The sequence below is a fragment of the Ammodytes marinus genome (assembly GCF_949987685.1).
Source record: "Ammodytes marinus genome assembly, chromosome: 11".
NCBI lineage: Eukaryota > Metazoa > Chordata > Actinopteri > Uranoscopiformes > Ammodytidae > Ammodytes > Ammodytes marinus.
Genome location: NC_137215.1, coordinates 23,155,283 through 23,180,266, shown reverse-complemented (window position 1 = coordinate 23,180,266; position 24,984 = coordinate 23,155,283). Strand labels below are relative to the sequence as shown.

The window sequence follows — 24,984 nt, the reverse complement described above, 5'->3', positions numbered from 1 at the left end:
CAAACGAAATTATAGCCAATCTATATTCTATTGTAAAAAAAGAGAGAAAGAAAGCTTTATCAAGTTGTATTCTGATTTGTATTTCTCAGTGCCATCAGATAAAACAAACCTTCTTATCAGTGATGATACACTAGCTGACAACTGTAAATTAAATTACCGCTGTTACTAGACACAAATCATTTGTTTAATGTTTAAACATGGGATCTGTTATTATCACCATGGTGCACAGAGTTTCCATGAAGCTCTATTTTAGCCATTAATTTATTTCCTTTATTAAGTCCCATTAAGGCGTCTGGTGACAGCCACTCTGATCCCAGCACACATTATGCGGAAAGGACTGACACACAAGAGACAGCTCACCAATCTGTCACTGAGATATTTTAATCAATACCAAAATAATCTGTCTTTTTCAGGGTTTCTTTTTGCCAGACACTGATGTTATAAATGTGTGCACTGTTGATTTAACCTCTGTTAACTTGATTGAAAGTTAAAATATGCTGTGGGAACATTAAAAATGACAGGGCATGGTGAAAGTCCTGCTGGAAGAGATGAGGGAGGAGGGGGTGACAGGTATCATTTGTGTTGTGTATATTTTAATCTTGAATCGTAGGCTACATCCTAAAAACAATATGTCAACCCAAAAGAGTTACCAGCCTACTTAAGAAATCTTTTCAAATTTAATCTCTAGTTTGTCTCATTTAAACAACAGAAAGACAAATATTTGCTTTCTCCTTCCCTGCTCTCCTTCATCACTTTCTCAATATTAATCATGTGCGTACAATCAAAACAAGGGTGGTGCAGAGTTGAAATTCAGTGTAAATATCTTAAAGCTACAGTGTATGATGAACAAAATGTCTGGAGTCGGACTGAGACTTAAAATTATAGTGTGATGTTATAGCAAGTAATCATTTTATGTGAACCACCACAGATAATTGCATTTTGAATATTGTAAAAGGAACAATCACATTAAGGTCATCTATATACAAATGCTCTTTTTAAAGACATGAGGTGACCAGACATACTGCACATTTTTTATGTTTATTAATAATTGAAACATAATCAAATCATATCAACATAACAATGATAACACTCATTAGTTTACATAATCGTACTTTTTCCACAAAGATTGCCATTACAGTGAATCAAAAAAGTGAACTGTAGGCTGACACGGGACATGGACATGGTCACAATCTACATTAAGTCTCATGTCATTACACTGGACGAGCGCTCACTAGTTGATATTTTCCATGTAAAAAAAAACAGAATAAGAACAAAAGCAAGAGAACTGTTCACTGAACATGTCTGTGTCACTTTTCTTTGGCAAGAACAGTTTTGAAGCATCTTGTGGGAGTAACACAAAATGGACATTTTGGGGAGCACAATCCCCTAAAGTAGAAAATTTACATTTTCAGCATTTTTTGCTTTCGTCCACTCCAATCCCAGCTGTCTACAACAGGTGATGGTAAAGACGTCCCCTTTAATTCCTGGGCTGGAATAAGATCTTCACAGTCGCACACTAATAATTGGAGGCTATTGTAGAAGCGGCACAGGCACTTAAAAGACATTGACACTGGCATACAATCTGGTACAATAGTCATGCAGTGGTACAACTTGGCCAACATGACCCGTGAGGTAATTATAACATACTGAAGAGCTGAATGAAGCATGGTCTATATTGATCCAGGTGCTTTTGCAGCAAAGAAAGACCCCAGTTTTAGATGCTGAATACCCGTGCAACAGAAATAAAAGGGAACCAACTTTAGCATCAGATTGTATATGTACAGTCATATAGAAATATACACATCTACCAATTTGTCATCTTTTCTACAGTGTTGGTTTGTCTTTAGCTATCAAGCTTGTCCACAGCTTTTGCGGGTGAAGGCAAAGCCATCCAGTTTGCATAAACACTATCATTGGCATATCTTGTAAAGACTGGATTAGTGGCATCATGTCTGCTGAGTGGTACCGGGCTCTTCTCAGGCCAGTTGGGGTATGACATGCCTAAAAACGAGAACAAATCATTTTTCTGCACTCAGTGAAAGATAGACAGCGTGCAGACAGTAAGGCTCTCAAGTCAAATTCTGTAGGGCCAGTCTCTGAAACAAGTCCTGATTGACTCCTTCATTTGCATATGCTACATCAATGGAAATATCACACAATTAATTCTTTATAATGGGCTATAATGTTTTAATTTAAAAATTTGACCCATCGCTGCCTTTCTGTAACAGTTCAGAAATACAGATGGACAACAATTAACGTTGTTCTTCACTTCAGTGTCACTGGAGAGTTGAGTTCGAGAGCCTCACTGTTTCTCTGTTAAGCATTGTGAAATCATACATGAAAAGCTACTATACATTAGAAAGTCAAGAAATGTATGACAATCTGGAATTTAAAAAAAACACACAGCGAGTGATTGACTGAGCGAGGACCTGTTTCAAATGTGACACACTGTCTCTTCCAATGCAAACCAATAAATGACAATGACAATGGAAAATGTCATGGAATGAAACGATGAACTATCTACAAAAGAAATGCTGATGAAGCATGAGTATGAGCGCTGCCATATAAATGAGAATGGAGGGTATATACTATATATATTCAGTATTTACAAATGTTGCATTTTGGTGGTCAGCTTTCATGTACATTAGAAGCAGGTCCAAGTAAGACGGAAAAAGTCAAGAAAGACACAAGATCTTTTTTTCACTGAGCCTCTCATTTACGATGAAATGGGAGATGTGTCAGCGTCAATCAGCCAAAGGCATGCCTAGATCACAGTCACACATCACTTGACTACGGAAAGAAAGCCAATCACCACATTGCCAAAAAAAGAGAGCTTGTGTTGTGTGTCCTGTTTCTAAAATCGAGTAAATGCGTGGGAGATTCTACCATAGAGCTTGTTTTCAATCCATGTGGAGGGGAGGGTTCGAGGGAGAGGGGCGTTATTACAGTCCACTAGAGGCGTGTCCTCTTCAGAGAGGGCGTCGTCATACAGCAGGGCATCGGCTGGCGTGGACGCAGCCAGGTCCAGGTAATCCTGACAGGAGCAGATGAAGGTGAGATTAGGCCGATTACTGAGGGAGGAGCCTTAAGGCCAAGAGTGCTCAACATAAACGTCAGTCACACACAGTGCCGTTACGTCTACTGAAATAGATCTTAGGGAAACGCTTACTATCAATTGAGTTGATCCACTGCCCTTTTCTGATAGCAGTAAAGAACTAGCCTGCTGTATCCTGGTTTGCCTGCACTGCCTTGTCCTTAAGGCGAGACACTGCAGATGAATAGGGTAAACATTTTGAACTTATAGATATCATCATGAAACTTTGCCAGTCGATTCCTTACATTAACACAACATGTTCTTGTACAGAAATGTTCAGAAATGTTTGAATACATATTCTAATGTTGTATGTACATTTGCACCACTAAAATCTAGGGGTTGAATAAAGCCAGAGTTAAAATCTTTACTGGTATAAGTGCTTTAAGGTTTGGTAAAATAAACACGTAAATGTAAATTATGGAACTTTTATTAATACTAGTATGAACAAAGATATGTTATAAAAACAATATTGCCTGCAGTGCCTCGCCTTAAATGCTCTATATTTAGCCTCAAGTAAACAGCAGGAGCCTGACTGGTATGCTCTGTGATTACGAGACCACATTTTAGGATTGCTCTTGGAACACTAATTATGGTATCCAAAGCATTTGGGGCATAGTTAAGGATAATACAGTGAAGCAGTGTAAGACAGCATGCATCGGTGTGTATGTGACTCTAAGGGCAAGCCAACAGTACATGTTGTCCAGCACAGATGATATATAGTGCTCATTCTGGGGCCAGCTATAGCCAGTCCAAAAGCAGTGGAAAGCAAAATACTAACTCCTGACTGTCAGAACTCAATGATGCATTACGGAAGTTTTGTCAAAATTGCGCCAGTAATGCACGGAAGGATGCTGATTAATAGCTCCCCCTCACTTCTTTCCTGTGGAGGAATATCAATAACTTATTATAATGTACGATATAGCTTCACCATACCCGACTTTTCACCATCATCTTTTCCAGTTCTTTGCTGATGTCTGAGAATGTCTGCCTCTTCTCTGCTTCCTGTTTCCAGCATCGAAGCATTAGGTTATACCTGCAGAGGGGGGGGAATAGTTTTACAGTGGGTGAAATCAGTATTATTTCATCCATGACTGGTTCATAAATGAGGTGGAAGGGACTTATTGCACCCGGTAGAAATGAGGTGATGCTGTGTGGAGTAAGAGAGTGGAGCGCTCACATTTCCTCGGAGCAGTTCTCTGGTCTTTCCATCCTGTAGCCAGTCTTGAGCAGGTTGAAGAGGCGTTCAGGAGCGATACCTGGGTATGGGTTTCCTCCCAGTGTCACTATCTCCCATAACAGCACACCAAAGGACCAGCTGGAGGAAAAAACACATGCAGGAGCTCATAAGAAGATGTCAATTAAACGAAAGGAATTATCGGGTAATTGCTTGGAGGAGTAGTTCAATATTTTGGGACATAATCGTATTTGCTTTCTTGATGAGAGTTGGAGAAGAAGATGGATTCCAGTCTAGTATCTGTCTGTTGAATATGAATACACGGGCAACAAGCGCTTAGTTTAGCTTAGCATATAGACCAGAAACAAGAGGAAACAGCTAACCCGTCTTTGTCTGAGCATAACAAAAACTGTATACAAGCATCTCTTAAGCTATAATCTAACCATTTAATTTTTTTTAAAGGAAACATTGCGATTTAACAAGAGCAGTAACTTCTCAAAAACTGAACACGTATTGTACACTTCGCCTATTGTGGAGATTCAAGAAACGAGACAAAATGTTTGTTAAGCTTTCGATGTGAAAGCAGATTGTGCTTTCTTTGGACAGGGCAAGGCTAGCTGTTTCCCATTGTTTCCATTCTTTATGCTAAGCTAAGATATCATAAATTGGCAAAGTGAAAGAGTGTATTTCCCAACATGACAAGGTATTCCCTTCAAATGACCATTGTACTCACACGTCGCTTTGTGTTGTGTAAATGTGATCGAACAAGGACTCTATAGCCATCCATTTAACAGGTATACGGCCCTGGAAAACAGAGAGAGACCTTGTTAATTTACATATTTTAAAGAGTGTTGTAAATACACTTTAAAAAAAAAAAAAAATTCTTTACCTTGCTCCTCTTTACATACGAGTCCTCTTCGTACACATCTCTGGAAAGGCCAAAGTCTGAGATCTTCATCTTCCGTCCTTCAGCTACAAGGACATTTCGTGCTGCAAGGTCCCTGTGCACGAGCTGTCAGAACAAAGTGCTCATTTAAAGCGCCTTTTGTGTTGCTTACACAACCGAATGACACATTTCAACTGCTTACAGTGCACACTTGAAATGGCTTCAGCTCTTCCACATCAGCTACATTCATCTTTTACTCCTCAACTGACATGTCACTCTTTAATTTTTTCTTATTCTTCAACTTGGATTTTGACTTTATTTTTCTCTTTGTCTTGATTTACCTGCTTTTAACGCCTAGACTTCCACTGGATCTACCAATAATTTCATCCATTTCATTTAAACTGCTATTCCAGTTTCTTTCAGGTTGTATAACTTGACTGCTGCTATAACTGATTAAGTATTTTTTCAAACGTTAAACTGCTTACTTTTACATCAAGTTCCGTTAGAATATGCAGCCTTTTCTACTATTGTACAATACCTTCATTTCAGCCAGGTATTGCATGCCTCTGGAGATCTGCCAGGCGAAGGAGATGAGGTCGCCCATGGTGAGGGCCCTGTCGTCGGGGTTCTCCAGGTAGCTGGAGTTTCGGTTGGCGTCCCTGCCCATGTAGCTGGGGCCAACTTTCCGACTCTCACGCAGGAAGTTACGGAGCGAGCCGAACTTGGCGTACTCCACGATCAGATGCAATGGACCTATTCAGAGCAAAACAAATGCATGACTTACACTCTACTGGGTAACACACATGCCCTGAGAAATGATGTCCGGAGTGCTGGGGTCCTTACCGTCCTGGCTGCATGCTCCATACATCTTTATGACGTGCGGATGGTTGACTTGCTTCAGTAAGGTGAATTCTGACAGCAGGTCTCGCAGCTCACTGTGCGAGGCGTTTTCTGTTATGGAAGAAAAGAGCCATGATGAAACCATTCATCTCTTCAGACAGTTCACTCCTAATGTGTGTGTCACTATTAATACCCCGACTCATCTGTTCCCTGTCTGGCTTGTCTTACCTTTGAGCATTTTCACAGCCACAGTGGTGTAACCGGCCTTTCCTTTCAGCCTGAAAGCAGTTGCCTTGACAACTTTCCCAAACTCTCCTTCTCCCAACGTCTTGCCCAGTACAAGGTTTTTACGAGGAAACTCCCATTTAGGATCCTCCTGTAGAACACAAAGGTATGAACAGTTTTTGACTCGTTCAAGGTGGAGTCAGCGATTCTGAAGAATGTTTTGTTGTCAAAATCACTTTTTGTCAAAATCACTGAAAATCTCCTCAAGATTTGCCACCTGTTTCTCCTATGTGTGCACTGAAAAAGAAATCCAGTGTAAATACACAGCCTAGGCTCTGTAAACTGGTATGCAAACAAAGTAATATGGAAACCAAGCGGGCCCACTGTAGCTAGCAACATGCCAGTTTACAGAGCCTAAGCTGTGTATTAACGCTGGATTTTTTTTTCAGTTTACACACTTCAACTACAGATAGTGGATTGTGAGGAGATATCCACTGAATTTGGAATTTTTTTTGACAACAAGCATTCTCCAGAATCGCTGACTCCACCTTTAACCCGTTCAACAAACTCTGCAGACTGAACGAAGCAGCTTACGGGTATTTTGAAGTTGTCGGGCTCGATGGAATCCTGCGAGCCCCGGCGTAAGTTGGCGGGGAAGCTGATGGGGTAAGCCTGAGCCGGCCTGCGGAAAGTCATCTCAGCGGAGGCTATCGGGGGCTTGGGAGAGTTCTTGTGGTAGCGGTGGATGAAGTATGAGGACAGGAGGATGGACACGATGAAGGAGAGGAGCAGGGCCGTGGCAATGATGGTCTTGCACATGTCGTCGCAAAACGTCTCTGAAGGAGAAGTACAAAATGTTGCAGGATACAGTCATTTTTCAAGAAAGCAGCGATCGATTTTTTGGTTTCATTACAGAGAAGACATAACGTATAGGACCTCATGGAGACAGTAGTTTCACTTCAGTACCGACCGTTGACAGGCGATTTATGACAACTTGACTCACCCTCCACGTCTTCCTTCTCACAGAAGCATCTCTCAGAGTAGCAGTAGCAGGTTCCATAGCCAGCCTGGATCCCGCTCCTCAAGCCCCGTTCGTGACCTCCGATAATCTCCTCTTCAAGAGGCAAAAAAGTGGACACAGAATGTTCTTATTTATAGATGTGTGATACAGAATGTGTTTGACATCTGTAAATGTTTTGCAGAAAAACCTCAGCGTGATAAAACGAAAAACGAAAACAAAGCATGTGTTGTTCTTACTTGTACAGTCTTGTGGGCATATTGTTGCATCTTTGCTTTCAACTGCATCACAAAAGCTATCCGGACATGTCTGCAGGTCAGGGGAGCAGGTGGAGTAATTCTCAGATATTCCTGGAACGTAAACACAAAGAAGAGAAAAATGAAAAAGGGGGAAAACTAGATTGATTAAAGGTGAAAAATATATCAATAGTTCAACAACAATACATCACTATGTTGAATTGCCTTAGCTATCATATGGTGCCATTCGTTACTTATCCAAAAAATAGAATGGAGCACATTTTTTTTTACATGCGAACAGGATGTCACTATGAATTCATATGCTGGTTCTGGTCCTTTAAGTTGTTCCAGTACCACCATTAGTTGGGAAAACACGTTCTCTTTGATGAGTTTGGTCCCAGTTAAACAACTATACGGTCTTATTATCAATATGGACATGATTCATTGTCAAATGTTAAAATGTTATATGATTAAGAATACAAAAAAAGTTAATATCACTTTATGTTAAGTGTTCATTTAGTAAAACTTACTTTTCTCAGTGCCTTGCCTCCACTGGCATCTCCCTGTTGTGGCTCCCAGGCCTCTGACAGACTCACAGTCTCCTCGCCGTCTGTTTTCCGCACAGGACAGGAACTGCTGGCTCTCCCGACTGGACTTTTTTGCTTAATACGACAGTGCCAAAGACACACACACAACCAGATGTTAGAAACACAAGGAAACTGTTGAAAGGAGTCTGCACATGTGTTCGTCCAGTGGCGAGGAATTAGTTAGGAAATGAAACTCAAACTGTTTTAGAAAAAGCAGCAAATGATCAAATGTATCCAGAGAAAACTAAAAAAAACTGAAGTCCAGATGCAAAGAATTAAACTCACTTTCTTTCTAAAACCTTGTGTGATATGGAGACACGGACGTAGGTTTCATTTCAACATTAGGGGGAGGACATATTAAATGGGGGGGGGGGGGGTTTGGTCTGATGATTCTCCCCCAGAAATGCGTGAGTGTCAAATACTTCATTTCCTGCATTTTGCAGTTTGGTGAATTTGTATGCACCCATTTGTGCCTTTTAATCTATTTAATCTGAGTTCAAGAAAGTCACTGCAATGGTGGGAGGTAGGCATGGGTTAAGATGGTATGGTCGACTTTAGGGGTGACTCACCTTCACCATCTAGTATGATGTGAATCTGCGTGCTTGCCTCCAGCTGTGTGTGCTCCTCCTGGGCTACCACAAGGTACAGCAGGTCCTGGCACTCGGGCCTGCGCAGTGCCTCTGTGTCGTTCACATAGAGAAGTCCCCAATTCTCGTCCGGGGCCTGGGCTATGCTGACGGCCGCATAGCACGACTGCACTTCAGCGGACACGTTCCTATCTGGCACCTCCAGCCGGTATGTGACACTGAAGCCATCGAACTGCTGGCAGTTCTCCAAACAGACTCTGCCAACCTGAGAAGGATTGACAATTGAACATCTGAACGACAGTAGGAAATTAAAGTGGAAGGATGATATAATGCAAGCACCATTATGGATTGCTGTAATAATTATAGGGATACTCATTAATGAATTGAGTTATTGTTTTTTTTTTGTTTTTTTTTACTGAGCCAGCAGATGGCAGTCTCTCAGTGTATTTCAGAGTGAGTCAGCACTAAGTCATATTTTAAGCCATTAAAATGGTTTCTTTAGTGAATGTATTAAACATTGTATATCATTTCAGAATTTATTTATCCCAATAAGTCATAAAATCATTGCAGCATCAAAACTCTGAAGCATGGTGCGCCTTAGCCCAGATGTTGCTGAAATGACTGGTTTAAAATCTTTCACAATGCCATTGCTGATGTGGCTCATCCAGCAGAGATCGTTTGATGATACTGTGTGCACTTCAATGCTTAAAACTTCATTCGTATTATTTATTATATTGTCAGTAAGTAATGTTTTCAAGTGAAGTCATGTTTATGTGTGGTCTTAACAGTTTTGCTTGATCATGTGCTGCTTAACTTGAGTGTATTTTAATGAGAAATGGTATTTTGTATCTATACTGTGTGCATGGCCATGGCAGAGTTAAGCAAAACAAGTGGGTATTTCCATAATGTATGGCACCACATTGCAGCAAATACCTACAATTGAATTGTTATAAGAATGACATATTCTCTCTAACTATGCTTCCACCACAGTTCAACAATAAGAACACAGTCATCTGTTACTTTGGTCGATTTCTCAATGATTTTCTGTGAGTGCTGAAGCCTTATAACAGCTTTGCCTGAACTTTAGGATAAATGTAATATGCACAGAAGAAGGACCGTGGATTTTGCACCCACTCACTTACCCAGGACAACAAATTCACCCCCCCCCCTCCCCTTTATTTTTCTACAGACAGGGACACACCCTCAAAACAAGCTGGTATGAGCTAATCTTGGGAGTAAATGGGTTGTTTGTGATGGGGTAAAGTGTGTAGATAAAAAAAAATACAAAGAAATTGTGTTAGGCTGGAGAATTTGTAGAAGGTTTGTTGTTGTTTATCTTTCAAAATACACATGGACATGTGAATAATGTTATCGAAAAAAACATCTAAACTTTTTATTAACGACAAAAGCGGACTTAATAGAGTTGGAGATTTTTACGGTTGGTAGTCATGAGTACCTGTGCATAAACAGAAGCTCTGCGTGCCAACGTGAACATATGTGTGACGTTGGCGAAGCGAATGTGGACCGGCAAGATGGTGACGTTGAAGTGCAGCAACACTGTTCCCTCTAGACCGGGGTAGGTTGTGTCATTGACCAGGTAGTCCATCTGTACGGTGCGATTCTCGGTCACAACCAGGTTCCTCTTCAGGACAAGCTCTACAACCAAGGGGGGGACGACGACGACGACATGAAAATTTAGCTTAGAAATAACAAGGTTCACAAAAAAACGTATGAATTTAAGTCTGTCTTGTGGTACTTACGGTAGTCGTGGACGGTCTCTCGAATGCCATGAGCAGCTTTCTTTTCACTGAAGGTGCCTTTTATGTCGAATGTCTCCTTTATCCATGGGTCACTGCTGAGCAAGGTTCCCACATACTTATTGTGACTTTTGTCAATGGGATAGATGGGGGTCAAATCCCTGTCAAAGATGAACAAAGTGCCAAAAGATCCACCCTAGAGAAGAAACAAATGTATGGAGCAAATAAGCAACATTGTGTCTATAAAACATTCAGGCCTATCAGATCAGTGTTACAGTAGTGTGTTCCTCACCTTTGTCCGATTGAAGCTGATGATAATATCAGCCGTGTCTGTTCCATTCACAAACGGTGCGTTATCGTCCTCATCGTTGACAAACACATCCAGTGAGGTTTCCACCTTGGTGATGAGTGTTTCTGTCCGGACTGTGCACACCAGCAGCAGTCTGTAGCTTTCACTCTCCTCACGGTCCAACGGAGCGGTCACCACCAGCTCTGTGGTGCTCTCATTTACAGCAAATGGTGCTGGGGTGTCTGTAGACAAGAGGATTTATTATGAATCAGGTGTCCATGACTAATAACTTTTGCTAAATATCTGTCACTGTGGCTACAAGCGGCGGTGCTGGAATAATATCAGTTAAAGGTGGAGTAAGCGATTTTCAAAAATGCTTGTTGCCAAAATCACTTTTGTCAAAATGAGTAAAATATCTCCTACCGATCCACTATCTGTCTGTTCTGTGTGTGTACTGAAGATAAAATGTAGAGTTAATTCACATCCTAAGCTCTGTAAACGGGTATTTAAACAAAGGGTGTGTAAACAAAAGTGCCCACTGTAGCAATAGCTTCATGTCTGTTTATATGTATTAATACTGAATTATTTTCACCGATTTTGACAAAAACTGCTTTTGCTGACACCAACTTTAACTAAAATGCTAAACTAAAGTAACAGTAGCAAAAATAGTAAAGTGTCATACATTCTATAAAGTGCCTCAAGATAGTGGGTTTTACAACAATATTTACCCAGAGTAAATATTAGCCCACGATGGTCATACTAGAGCAACAAAGGCTAGTGGCATAAGCCCTGCATATATTTAATTCAGCAGTGTTGCATTTTATTGTTTATGAATTGAACTTGTTATAATTATGTAAGAGGAAGAACTTGTTATTTCTTCCTAAAACTGTTTTCAAGTCTGTCTTTATTAATACTGTATGTCTAACCTGATTCCACATTGTAAGAGATGGTGTAGTTGGGGCAGAGGTTGAGTCTGGTGAGACGCCGGAGTTGCCGCAGGGCACCGGGGAACCTGTTCTCCATTATGTGTGGGTTGGATGTGTCTCTGTGTGGGAAGCATAGTTCCTTCATATCCGTCTGAGCACACTGGGGCATGGTGGTGTTGACGAAGTCCAGGCTGATCCGGGGGGAGTTTCGGATGATGCAGGGGGACTGTTTGGAGCTAGGCAGCACCATGGCATGCAGGTATAGCTTCTTCACAGACCACGACTTTTGAACTGTTGAGACAGCCAAAACAAAAACAAAAGGCATTTTAATCTCAGACAGTGCTCTTTTTGATGACTGTGCTGTTTTTTTCGTTTGGCCTGCATGCAATTACATTATCATCCAGAAGGCAGAACCCTTATTAGTATGCAAGGAGCATGAACGTCAAGAGACTCATTTACTCTCTTGTGTCGAGGATACCTGGCACTGAAACGGGACTTTACATTACCATTACAGTAAAACGCTCGTATCCAACTCACGTAGCAAGGCGAAGTCGCTCTCCTCCAGGGTTTTGTTTAGGGACAGGATGCCGGTCCTGATGTCCAGGCTGAACCAGGAGCTGTAGGCTGGCCGTCTGATAACGTTCCAGCACAGGTAGAAGTGAGGCCGCTCAGAGGCGCTGTCCAGCATGGCGTGGACCTGGAGGACCGGGGTGCCTGCTGGCTGGCCCACGTACACCGTCTCCATGTACTCATTCTGAGGGAAGTACAGCCCTGTCGCTCCTGCAGAAAAAACAGGCAGCTAAGTAAGTCACAGGGGGATTTAGTCAAATTCACTTTTAAAAGTCACATATGATGCTCATTTCCAGGTTAAAACTGTAATTTGGATTTCTAATTTAAACAGTTTTCATGTTGTAGCGTCCAAAAAACCCTTTATATTTCTCATAGTGCCATTGCTGAATCTCCTCTTTTCAGCCTATGTCTGAAACGCTCCATTTTAGCTAAATCATTGGCTAAGACGCCACGTGGGGGCAAAGGCACTGCCTGCCAGCTCAATACGGCAGACTGCCGTTTAGATAGGGGAGAACGGGGTAATTTGTCACACGGGTAGGTTGTCACAATCGTTATATCTCGGAACCAGAAGGCGCTGTCTGTAAAATTTTGGTATGTAAATATCCACAACTGGGATCAGAGGTCACCTACATAGTCTTCCTTGGAGTTAGACTGCTGCATTTGAGGTGAGAGGACTGTTAATATTTAGCTCCTCAGTATTTTTCTTCTAGGCTTTTACACAATGGGTTTATAACAAAACACTTGTTACCCAAAAAAAGTGTGAAGGGTAAACTATAGTTTGGATTGTGGTTAGCAAGCTAATTAGTTGTCAGATGGTTGTTGGCCTTGATGCTAGCAATAAATTCCAGTTGGGGTTGGTCGTCACATTATTTGGGGGGTTGGTTGTCACATGTTATCCAAATGGTGCAGCCAGGAAAGGAACCCAATAACAAAAGAAAATGTCAAGCTGTATCCTCACTGACACCCCAGAGAAGGAGATAATTGAGCAGGAAAGGCAGCGAGCATGCAAAAGAGAAAAAGGGCAACAAAATCAAAACGACCCAGTGCATCCCAAACTAGACCAGTTGCCAAGGCTACTGCACCCCAGTGCACTCTGGGGTGCAGTAGAGAAACAGAAGAGAAAGAGACAGTAGGAGGAGGAATCTTCATCAGATGAAGAGGATAGTTTGTGTTTGGTTTGTATGGAAACGTTCTCCAGCACCCGTTCAGGGGAGGTAAGGGAGAAGTGTTGTATGTGCAACCAGTGGGCACACAATCTCTGCTTAGTTAAGAGTGAGCAAACTCTACATTTGCCATCACTGTAACTCAGATAGTGAATGTGTGTATCCTAGTTGAGTAGGCTATTATTGTTAGACCTATTTGTTTTGTTCTTTATGTTGTTACATACAGTAGGTTGGTCTTAATATGGATTTCCTTTTTGTTAATTCCTTGCTCATTTTGTGTTAAGATGCATAAAGTTATAGGCCTATTTTTCAACTTGACAATGAAATTAAACTTTCAAATGTAGTTCTGCTTTCTTGCCTTCTTTTTAAGATTTTTCCCATAAAGATAAAATTGTGACAAACAACCCTATAGTGTGAGACAACCGACCCCTTGATGGGGTTGGTTGTCACAATGTGTTAAGAGTGTCTTTGATGGTAAATTTCTTCTTTATTACAATACGTTAGAAAAAGTGAGGGGTTCACATTTCAAGCCAACACCTTAAGCTTAAATTTAATGTAGGAATGACTATTGAAAGATGTTTAGGTGATGAGCAATTCTCACTAGAGTAAAAAGTGTGCCTACTTACCCCGGTCTCCCCTACAACCCTGTGAAGACTGAGAAATACCGGCTGACATTACTGATGAGTCCCTGTCTTATTACAGAGCAGGAAAACAGCAGTTATCAGAGATCTCTATCTTGATATTTAACAGTGGGAACAATTTCCACTGACAATGCCGTCCGGCCACTGAATGTAATTAACACATACATGGAACAGGACAGGTTCCGGATTTTTTCCCCCCATTGTCTGATACATCTCATCTCTCCTGCTAGCGGAAATTGAAAGGAGGGCTCAAATGACACTTATTCAGGCCTTTAATGAATTTCTCATATGGTCAATAACATGTGGTTTCCGATTCTCCTTGTGTTCACCTTGAGAAGTTTAATTACAAGGGATGAGAACATGATATGCTACAGAAATGAATCATTAGCTGCCAGAGGGCTGTGTGTGTGTGTGTGTGTGTGTGTGTGTGTGTGTGTGTGTGTGTGTGTGTGTGTGTGTGTGTGTGTGTGTGTGTTGGGTCAATCCATAAAGAGCTATAGCGGGGCTGTGTGTTTTACAGGAAAATGGAGATGTGAGTGTTCCTCCTGTAATTATATCCCCGTTGTGTTCCTCTTTGACGACGGCAGGCGACCATTTAGGGAACGCACTAATGTCATTAGCAGACAGCAAAACTAGATTTTCTATTTCTGGTGGTGCAGTTGAGGGCCTCGGCTCTGGTTTCAGACATTGATTTAATTTCGCGGGGGTTGGATGACAGGAGGACGGCCTGATGGATAAAATGTGGCCTCCTTCCTGACGGATGGAGATACACTCAGGGAGGCTGCGGCCCTTTTATTAAAAGTGTTCCAATGACAAAAACAAACAGCGGGCCACTTTGTTTGTTAATCCTGTTGGGATGTCGGGAGTCAGTTTCATGACTTAGATTTATGGAGGATTTTCCATTTCCTCTATCTATCACAAACAAAAAAATGGATTCTAGATGTGTTATATCTTTTTATCTTCCAGTCTATTGGAGCATTGTTGGATATCTATTGGATTCCACTCAAAATGGGTTTCCTAACTGGCCGCTAACACAAACATAGTTCACAACTGCTTGCCACACATTTAGTTTATTATTAAAGTGTTTCAAAAATTGCAATAATGGCAGGCAGCAACGTCATAAAATGAAACAATAAACAAAAACTTAAAGGCATAAGAATGATTGACAAATGAAGAGGGATGTAAAAAATTATAATTTACTTCAAAAGCAGGCACTGGAATATTTCTGAGAATAGACACTTGAAGAAAACAAGGAAAGAGACATGATTAACGCAAGATAACTACCCGTTTAAACAAGTTGTTTCTTGTCTCTCTTTTTGTGTGAGAAAAAACAGTAAGTGCAATGGTAGAAATTCATGTAATTTATGTAAGTGTAATTTTTATACTTAATACGGCCATTAGAGGGAGCTATTATCTTACTGACAGGCGCAAAAAGAGCCGCAATTGAAGCTTAATCATCGTCATACCACATTATTAGACTAGTGCCTGTACTCATTTGTTAAGAAGCTAAAGATCCTTGATTCATTTGTATCTGTAATGAGCTGGAAAAATACTCTGACTTTTCACAGGCCTTAATTAGATGAATAAACAAATATTAATTTAATCTACAGATATCTTACACATGACAGTGTCATGAATCAAACAGAGCAGATGACAGCAGCTCAACAAAATACAACGTGCTAACCAGTGGGAGCATTTACGAATGCTGGCCTTGGCTCCAAGCCACGATGGCTGGACCACCTGCAACACAATTTGTTTATAACATTCAAAATTCAATTTCTTTCTAGGACTGAAGCCAACAGAAAGCAAGCAGTTTATATCAAAACTAATTAATTGAATGGATCAAGCAGGCCTCTCTTAGCAAATGGCATTTTTGGTCTGTGAAGCCATGATGATGATTTTTCCAAAAGCATGACTCATTACCTTCCCTAAATGATGCACAAAAATGATGAAAACACTGATAGTAATGACATTTCACCTCTTATGGCCATGCCTGCTGATGATTTTCAAAATAAAAGATGTGGTGCAGGTCTCTGTCTTGGTAGGACTGGAAAATGGTTCCCCTCAGATAATGATATAAATATGGACAATAATCTGTTTTTGAAGCGGACTTGACCTCCCACAACTCAAAGTGTGTAAACATTACCATCATAAGCAGAGCTTTTTACAGCCCTCACACGCCCATAAAACTGATGCTGAGCTGCCACACATGCCACCATTTCTTCAAAAGCTGGAGTAAATAAATTTGCAAACATAGCCAGTGTTTGAACAGGAGGACTCGTGTAGCAATCCGTGTTTACTAAAGATATCACGTACTGCTGAGTGGATAGCCAAATTGAACCCATACGTCACTTATTTGACGAGAAAAACAATGGAAAAAACACGTATGCTCTTCCTGGCAGCCTTTTGTTGATGCCTTGAGTCTAGTATGGCCTGTGTGTCCGTTTCGTCTCATATTTTAACCGGGGAAGGACACACAGGACACGAGCTCATCACAGAATCTGAAACCATGTGCTCAGTCAGCCACAGATCACAGCCAGTGTCTAGGACTGCTCGGGAGGAGCGGATAGGATGGGACGCCCTTCTCCGTCGTCCCAGACAAAGACAGGAACTCAATTAGCTCAATGCGTGCTTGGGCTGATAGATTTACCAGCTATGAGCTCATGCGCTACACTGACCCACAGGCTTACTAATCCACCTCTGTGTGTGGATCTGCCGCTCAGTCTCAACGTGACTAAATCTGGATTCCCCCCCACCAACCCAGACATCCTTACTGAGAGCATCCTTGTCGACAGCATGGCAGATCAAGAAAACTCTGTGATTTATTCCCTCACTAGAATTGTCCGTAGACTGGAGCTTCTGCAGTGAGAGAGCTCAGCCCCGGTGCCCTCTTCTCTCCCAAGGTCAACGTGCGCTGCATCTGTCCCTGGTAACGACCCATTGGAAAAGGCTGTGTGTCTGGCAGCAGAACAATCAATAACCGTACTAATCAACAGTGATGCTGATTGTTTTTCACTGATGAGACCGACGGGGAGAATAGGGCCGATGGCTACATGTGTGCAATCATCTCCGTCGCACGTAATATGGACTCAAATGTTTTTTTCCTGTGTTACGTGTGCCACATACATATTACACATTAATTTCACAGCCAAATCCACAGTTTAGTCCATCAATATCCACATTTCCCCATTAATCCATCGTCTCTATTACAAAGTAGCTGTAGCCAGTGGCGTTAAGGAGCATTTCGCCCGGTTATATCATGGTAGTATAAGTACATTAATATCGTAATCCCCCCTGAACCCTATCACACTCCAAAGATGGAACAGTTATGGGAATGGTTCTCTTCGAGGATTCAATTAACTAAAAGCTGCACGTTGAGCTATAATTCCACTTTTGAAAGCCATTATTGATAATAATGTTTTAAAATCTCTCCCTCTCGGCTTCCTGTGTCGGTATACGTAAGATTGCTTCGTCAAATCATACTGTATTGAGTAATATAGTCCCAAACGTGATGCTTTAAATCTCAAAACAATTGGGAATTTGTTTGGGAAATTGGGAATTGAAAGAAAGTCATTTCCTGTCATGAAGGCACAGTCATCTGACTTTTCATCAGAGTAATACGATATCTGATCTCAGTTTTTAGGAGCTAGTCGGGCTGCAGGTAAATGACTCACTTGATGCATACCGTAACATAATAATCAATTACCCCCATAGTGTAATCCAATTAGCACACAGAGAATACAAGAGCTGAGATCCAATGAACCATGTTCATCAGTCATCAAGGAATCTAATAGAACATCTCCTTAGGGATCAGCTGTGAGTACAAATCCAGTTGGAGTATTCCTATGGGAAGGACAGTAGCATCAAAAATGGACCACGTGGTTCCTCATCGAGCTCCAGACTGGGTTTTTAATGCTGCGGTCATTAGACTGCTTTGAGAAAACATCTCCATCCTTATCAGTCTGGTGGTAAAAAGCCATTAGCCTCACTAACAATGCCTACACAGAAGCAGGCAAAAACATTAGACCTGCCTGTGGCCAAACTGCAAAGTTATAGTTGTATTTGCTTCGTTCACGGGTTTCATTAAATATTCATCACTACATGACGGATTTAGAGAATTAACTGCTTTCTGAACAATATTTACTTTTCAAATCTTCGCTCCCACTGACATCATCCAAACACAGTATTCTGCACTAACCATTGCCAAGAGAAACAGGCCTCTCACAAGGCTGCAGTCATGCCAGTGGCACTGTGAGGCTGCACTTAAGCCCAGCAGTGCTTTGTGTGCATCACTTTGTGGTAATGTCGGCGGCATTATGCTAACAAGCTCAAAATGATAATGCTAACACCATGATGTTTGACAGGTTTATTGTTTACCATGTCCACAATAATAGCTTGGCGTGGTAGCATGCTAACATTTGCTAATGAGAACTAAACGCAAAGTAGCCTACACCTGGGGCTCATGGAATCATAGTCAGTTTGTATCCATCACAAAACCAAAGTGTTGGACAAGTCAAATGATGGTGCTAGATATAAAGTCAAGGGATCATAAAAGGAAAAATGATGGTTCATCCAATATTAATTGAGATATTTTTGGTCCTGACCAAAGTGACAACCGATAGACAGACAAACAGAGAAACCCAAGGGCCCACTGCTAGTATTGTATGTGAACATAAGTCCATCTTTACCATTTAAAAAAATGAGCTATCAGCCAGTAACCTTAAAAGAGCACTGTTGAGGTTACTGGTATAGGCCAGCTATTAGCTTCAGACTGATGAATATGATGGATTAGATTATGGAAACATAGGGAGGGACGTTGCTTTATGGCAAAGAATGGAGGGCACGGATCTTTGAGTACAAATGGAAGTGCAGCGTTTAACGTTTCTGCCACTGGCAGCCTCTGGTATAGGAAAAACTATTTCCAACATGTTTGCCCACTTCAGTCTTGAAGAAGGATCAAACTAATGGAAACAGTGATGTAAGGTTGGGGATTGGCGCATTTCCTTCCTGAAGAGATGCAGCAGGGTTCAAATGGGGTTTAAATTTTGAGTCTAATGTGTAATTTTTCATGTAGGCTAATTATAATGAATTTGCAAACTAGTATAATGTCTAAAGCTGATACGCTTTAACACCTTGGAAACTGCAAAATACAACATTTCCCCCACATCCAGTTCTGTCACTGGAGGACCACGTGGAGTCAAACGAGCTTGTTCTTGGTTTGGTTTATTGTTGTAAATGATGGGTCAAACACAGCGCGCGCGGCTGGGCGACCGGAAAATAACTTGTCAAGACCCATGTGAAACGAAAGGGCTAAATGCCCCGAGGGCGACATTTCAATCAATGTCTCCTTGTCCTTTCACCACAGCAAATTAGATTCAATCCTGTGCATGAGAGGGAAGTGTGACCCTGAACTGACTAGAGGATCAGGCAGAGAGCTTTGACAGGTAGGAGCACCATCTATGCAATGCCAGTAGCAGCAGAAGCAACAGTCTGGAGCCTGGGACAAAAAGTATCAGCAATGGAAGCAATAATAAAGTGGTTGTGTCCCTACATCAGAAATTATATTTAAAAAATGTTGGTTCAATTTGGTCAGAAACCTAATGGGATGATGCATCTTTGCCAACGTTTTGGTCGTTAAAAAATTGCACAAGCTGGCAAAAGCAGGGGCTATAATTGAAAGTCAAAATGTCAGACCTGGAGAAGACGGAATTGCTGCCTCACTGCTCTAATGCTAATGAAACCTGGAAGACGCAGCAACTTTTTTATTGTGTCCAAAAAGGCATCAGCAGCATTTGTGTTATATAATAACTTTACATTTTCTTCCCATTTGTGGCTTTTTGTCCTTTCAGAGACTGGGGGAGGGAGGGGGGGGTGTGACTGGAGGAGGAAAACTAAGGACAGATGGTTGTAGTTTTAGATCACGTCATGCTGAGACATGTGTTGTAAGGCACATTTTAAAAAACAAATCAATAAACACATCCCCTGTGCCTTTGCCACGCACAAGTAATCAAATTGTTCCTTTTCCTCATATAACAGCTTTGACCCAAAGCCACGGAGAATGAGAGTTTTTCTTCCTAAAACACAAAGAGAAGTGTCACTGTTTACACAATTTCATTTATAAGATCAACTCTGCAGCAAACGACTTGTTTTTATGATGTTTTTCCCCCCAATTATACTAAAAGAGAGGCAGTGACAGCAAGAGTGGAAAATTGACAGGATTTACAGCGCGTCCATATAGGCAGCAGCACAAGACCGAAGCTTTACTATATCACATAATGTAATAAGGGGCTAAATCAAATAGCAGAATGCACGAGATTTATTGGTCTGGTCCTTCTCAAAAAGCAAAAGATGCTGAAAAAGTAAACGATCGTTCAAATGCAATGGAAAGCAGACGCAGCTGAAGAGGCTGCAAACATGGCTTCCCCTGGGATGGCGGGGTCATTGCTGGACATTAGCTCTAGGTTAAGGTTTCTAAGGTCAGAAGGCAAAGAGGGGTCAAAGCTACAGTAGCAGGGTCACGGTGGAAGATAAACCGGTCGATGCTTTTATGTGAAAACATCTGTGGCTCCTCTTGATGGATTACACAGAAGTGTCTGTTAAGAGGATTTGGTTAATTTAGATAAAGGCTTTCACCAGGTTTAGTCACAAAAGGTACTTCTAGAGTTTCAACCCTGCACGTTTTGTTCACAACCACAGAGCTGCCAGTTTATGAGATATCATTAGCCATACCTTTAAGTAAATAAATGATAACAAACAAAAGTCATTTCAAAATGCCGTCTAGAATAAGATGCTAAACAAAGTATGTGTTCTTCTCCTTCACATCAAAAACTGAAGGGATGAACTCAGTGCCTTAGATCATCTCAAACAGGATCGCCCAAAAACATTTTTACATCCAAACAGCCACACTATCTAACTACACAAAGAGGAGCTGAAGCCTCGAATTCACTCTAACTCATGTCTTGAACTGCTTTACTTTTTCTACTTAACTCTACTCAGAAGTGCAGCTACATTTAGAAATGCTGATTACTCTTATAGTGAGCACTGATTGCCAATTTCCTTTGTCTGATTACCTCAGCAAGAAACACTAAACGAACCAGTAACCTGTAACCTGGAGCAGTGATGCTGTGAATGACCAAACACTAACTATGAAATCGTTTTGCTACCATTTAAAACCATTTAGACAAAGAATGCAGCCTTTCCTTAGATTCTGACAAACATTAAATGACTTGTATGATGATGAAAACTCACACAGATACAAAAAGTGCATCATGACACTATAACATCGGAAAATCCGTCTGACTCACTTTTGCTGATTTAATTACTTTAAAAAATAAAAATAAAATGGTTTTCAGCTCAAGATGTCAACAGAACATCCTCCAAAAAGTGAGACAAAAGCCTCAGCTTGAACTTGCACAGCAAAATCAATCTGATGTGTCATGTTGAGGGCAGTTAGCGTCCGAGCTGCAATCTGAGCGCTGGCTGTGTGCACTTGTATAACAGGCGATATTTTCCTAAAGAAAACAAACAGCCAGTGTTTGCCCAGAGATAGGAGCAGCTGCTACACACCTGCCCACGGCTCGCCTCTCCTCCCTTCCTGATCAAGTGTAGGTCTTTTGTTGCAACCAACAGGCAGGTGAGGGGGCTCTGTGTTTACGTACGGGTGTACATTTCAGCACCCGCTTGATTACCATCACGACCTTGACATTCGTGTTCATCTATAAATATCAGGAGAAATGCCTGCTTGTGGGGCAGTATGTGTGGAACAAAGCAGAAGTGAGATGTTAATGCATGTAACGGCAACACATCCACTGTGGGGAGTGATGTGGAGCTCTCAGGCCTTGTGCACTGCTGAGATCTACACTGTATAGTCTGTCACAATGAACAATAACTGGAGAGCATTACATACAACTGTGTCACCTTTAACATTTTCATTAATCAATTTAACAACACTGCAGGAAAAACTGCTCCCTTGTGGCAATGACGTAATTCTGTAGTTCCCTGCTACTTTTGCAGGCATAAAATAGCACTGACCCTTTGATACGAGAATTAACACCTTTTTCACATCTCAATTCCTCTCAAAGGCTGTGATGATGATCTCACTTTTACATTAGACATCCCTGGATGAAAGCACTGACGGTGACCTCTGCTAAGACCCCGTTGTAAGTCCCAAAAACAAATTCAGGAATTCCACACACACAACGGCCCTATATTTGTCCGAGCATCACATCTGACATGCTTGCTGCACGCAGAGATTTGCACTCTCCCGAGCAATGAGAGACACTTTAAATATAGCCTGCATGTGAGGACAGTGTTGGTACAGTTGGGCTGTGGGATTGTGAATGGGATTATAATATTATGATATATGGCTGATATTTGCCTCTAGGTTTCAATGTGCCATACCACGCATAACAACCGGCGGCACACAATGCAAGTATCACTTTCTGCAGCATGGAACAGTGCCGGCATTGTGTTCATGCCATTTCAGACATAGTCCTTGCAAAAGCCTTAAAACTCACTCAAACAAACAAAATGTTGCAATTTAGCAGAGCAATTTGAGCTTTTATACATGAGCGGCCAATTCCATGTGTATGTGTCATTTCTCATCTAGACTTCAGGTCTAGTGGCTTTGTTTTGGAGCAATCTTTCCTCTCTCTTCCTTTTTCTCTTCATCTTTTTTTTTTTTTTACAATGATGGTCAGGGAATCATGAATAATTTTGAATTTTAAGTGCTTCCCAAACCAAACAATGGTTAGTTCTTGGTGGGGGGAGCAAGAGATGAGGATGATGCTTTAAACAAAAACCGATGCGGGTTCACAGATAATGTCTCAAACAGAGCAGAGGAGAAGAACTTTAAAGAAAACACACAATTGAAATTAGTGCTGTTGTGCATAAGACTATTTTGAATTTCTTAATTTCTTATTTTTTTTTATTTTTGCATAGCCTAGCCAACATATCCTTATCCTTTTAGAATAGGTCAGAGACATAGTGCAACATATGTTCATCAGAATCAATTTGAGTCCCCTCCTGCAACAGTAAAGCTAGTGATGAACCTTACCTTCCGACAGCAGCATCATCATCATCATCACCACCACCACAACGATGTTTCCCCGAGAGAAACCACAACTTGACCCCATATTCGCGAACCATAAGTGAAAGTTTCTGGATGAAAATGTGGTTCAAAAAATAAAAAAATAAAAGTTCCTTCGAATGACGATTTCAAAAAAAAGAGAGAAAAAAAGTCAAACCGATCAAATGAACGAAGGCGATGTATAAAGCCCGTGTGCGTGTCCTGTGCGCGCGCGATGGATGAAGTCCTCAGCGTCCCATAGACGGGGTGCAGTGTGCGGCTCTGGTGAACGCTGCTGGGCTGACTGGCTGACCGGGGGGAGGAGGTTCACTGCTTCACTGCTCACTGCCCCGCTGCTTCCGCGGCAGCAGCAGGCAGCACAGCATCTACAGGAAATTTAAGAGCATAATTTACCAGCAGGTCAGTCATCTCATTAACACTCTGCGGGGGGGAAATTATTAGCAATTATCATTAGGCTATACATGTAATGGTGAACTTTAAAGCTACAGGCACTGTTTTTTTTAAGGGTGCCAGGTGTGCTCATTTTAATCACTACTTTTATATTATGCATCATTTTATTTTGAAATAATCATTATTTCACATCCAGTAGCATTTATCATATTAGTTTAACAACCTTTCAGAACAAGGTTCCAGGAAGTGGCCCAGCATCAAACAAACACCTGCCAGTGAAGAGGTAGCAGGGTTTGAAATTTGGATAAATTATGAACTATTTCAATTCTGAGCTACAGCCCTAGACATCATAGCCAATGTATTAATGACACTGCACTACCAACTAGCAGAGTTCTACTGTACATGAGTCTATCTGCTCATGAGTTACACTTTGAGTGCCAGAACCTAAATCAGCTCACTACTGTAAGAGCAGCCATGTGAAGCTGGTCAAACTCTATGGAACCTTTCCGCTCTGAAGGCTTGCGTTCCAGTGAGGGATCTCTGTGTGACTGGATAGTGTGGAGTGATGCATTGCTGCAGCCTCGGGGCAGGACACCAGTCACTCACACAGCAATCTCTCTCCAATCAATGTCTCCGCATGGAGCCAAAACACAGGGGCTCAGTGGGCTGCAGAGGGGGCAGCGGGGCTTCTCACAGGGCTCCAGGAACTCTCATTAAGAGGAGGAAAACATTAACACTGCTATTAGATTTGTACCTACTGTCACTGGTTTACTCCGTCTGACTCATTTGTATCAAATGGATTAAAACAAAATAGTTTGCTACAGTTCATGACTGAAGCATGCTAGAGGGAACCATAGAATGATTACCAAGAGGAAGAAGTCCAAAAGGAGAAATGAACAAGAACTGAAAGAAATAACTACATTTTGAATTCATTTGTCAGTTTGTTTATTGGTAAAATTCTTGAACAATGGTGGAATAACTATTCAGACATTTTACCAACAGGAAGTAAAAGTACAAATTCAACAGTAGGCTATAGATAATCTGGTACAAGTCAAAGTCATACATTCCATTTTTACTAGGATAAAAGTACAAAATGATAACTGCTAAGCAAAGGTTTTAAATACATGTATTGGAGTAAAAAGTACAATGCTTTTCTCTGAAGTGGAGTTGTTTTAAAGTATTATTTAGCAGAAAATTGAAACAATCAACGTACACATACCTCAAAACAGTACTTAAATACCATACTTTATACATGTTCTTAGTAACTTTCTACCGGTTATCTTGCTTAATACATGCTTATTTGGGACATGCTCTTATGTTAAAAATACTCTTTGAAAGCCTAAATATTAGCCATTATATGCAATTTCTTTGGTCGTCTCAGATGCCCAACACTCATTTAACTTTCATCTGTATATTTACAAATGATATTGCTTAAAATTATCCAAGAAAAAGACCCGAAAATGGTCACGTTCTTAAAGATTTCCTGTTGTCTGCACATGTGAAATTGATGTTA

General features: G+C 41.2%; 1 protein-coding gene across 1 annotated transcript; it reads right to left on the bottom strand.

Annotated features, from left to right (window-relative positions):
- Positions 1-1,098: 1,098 nt before the first annotated feature.
- On the bottom strand, positions 1,099-23,226 carry ret (ret proto-oncogene receptor tyrosine kinase). Its single transcript, XM_080036260.1, has 20 exons — positions 23,049-23,226; positions 12,157-12,399; positions 11,620-11,910; positions 10,697-10,935; positions 10,408-10,600; positions 10,104-10,303; positions 8,630-8,912; positions 8,004-8,135; positions 7,477-7,587; positions 7,223-7,333; positions 6,814-7,055; positions 6,223-6,370; positions 5,998-6,105; positions 5,693-5,907; positions 5,158-5,280; positions 5,002-5,072; positions 4,272-4,409; positions 4,028-4,127; positions 2,887-3,034; positions 1,099-2,001 (listed from the first exon to the last, which is right to left on the bottom strand). The coding sequence occupies exons 1-20, from the start codon at positions 23,125-23,127 to the stop codon at positions 1,844-1,846; spliced, it is 3,333 nt and encodes a 1,110-aa protein (XP_079892386.1). The 5' UTR covers positions 23,128-23,226; the 3' UTR covers positions 1,099-1,843.
- Between the last annotated feature and the right edge of the window lie 1,758 nt (positions 23,227-24,984).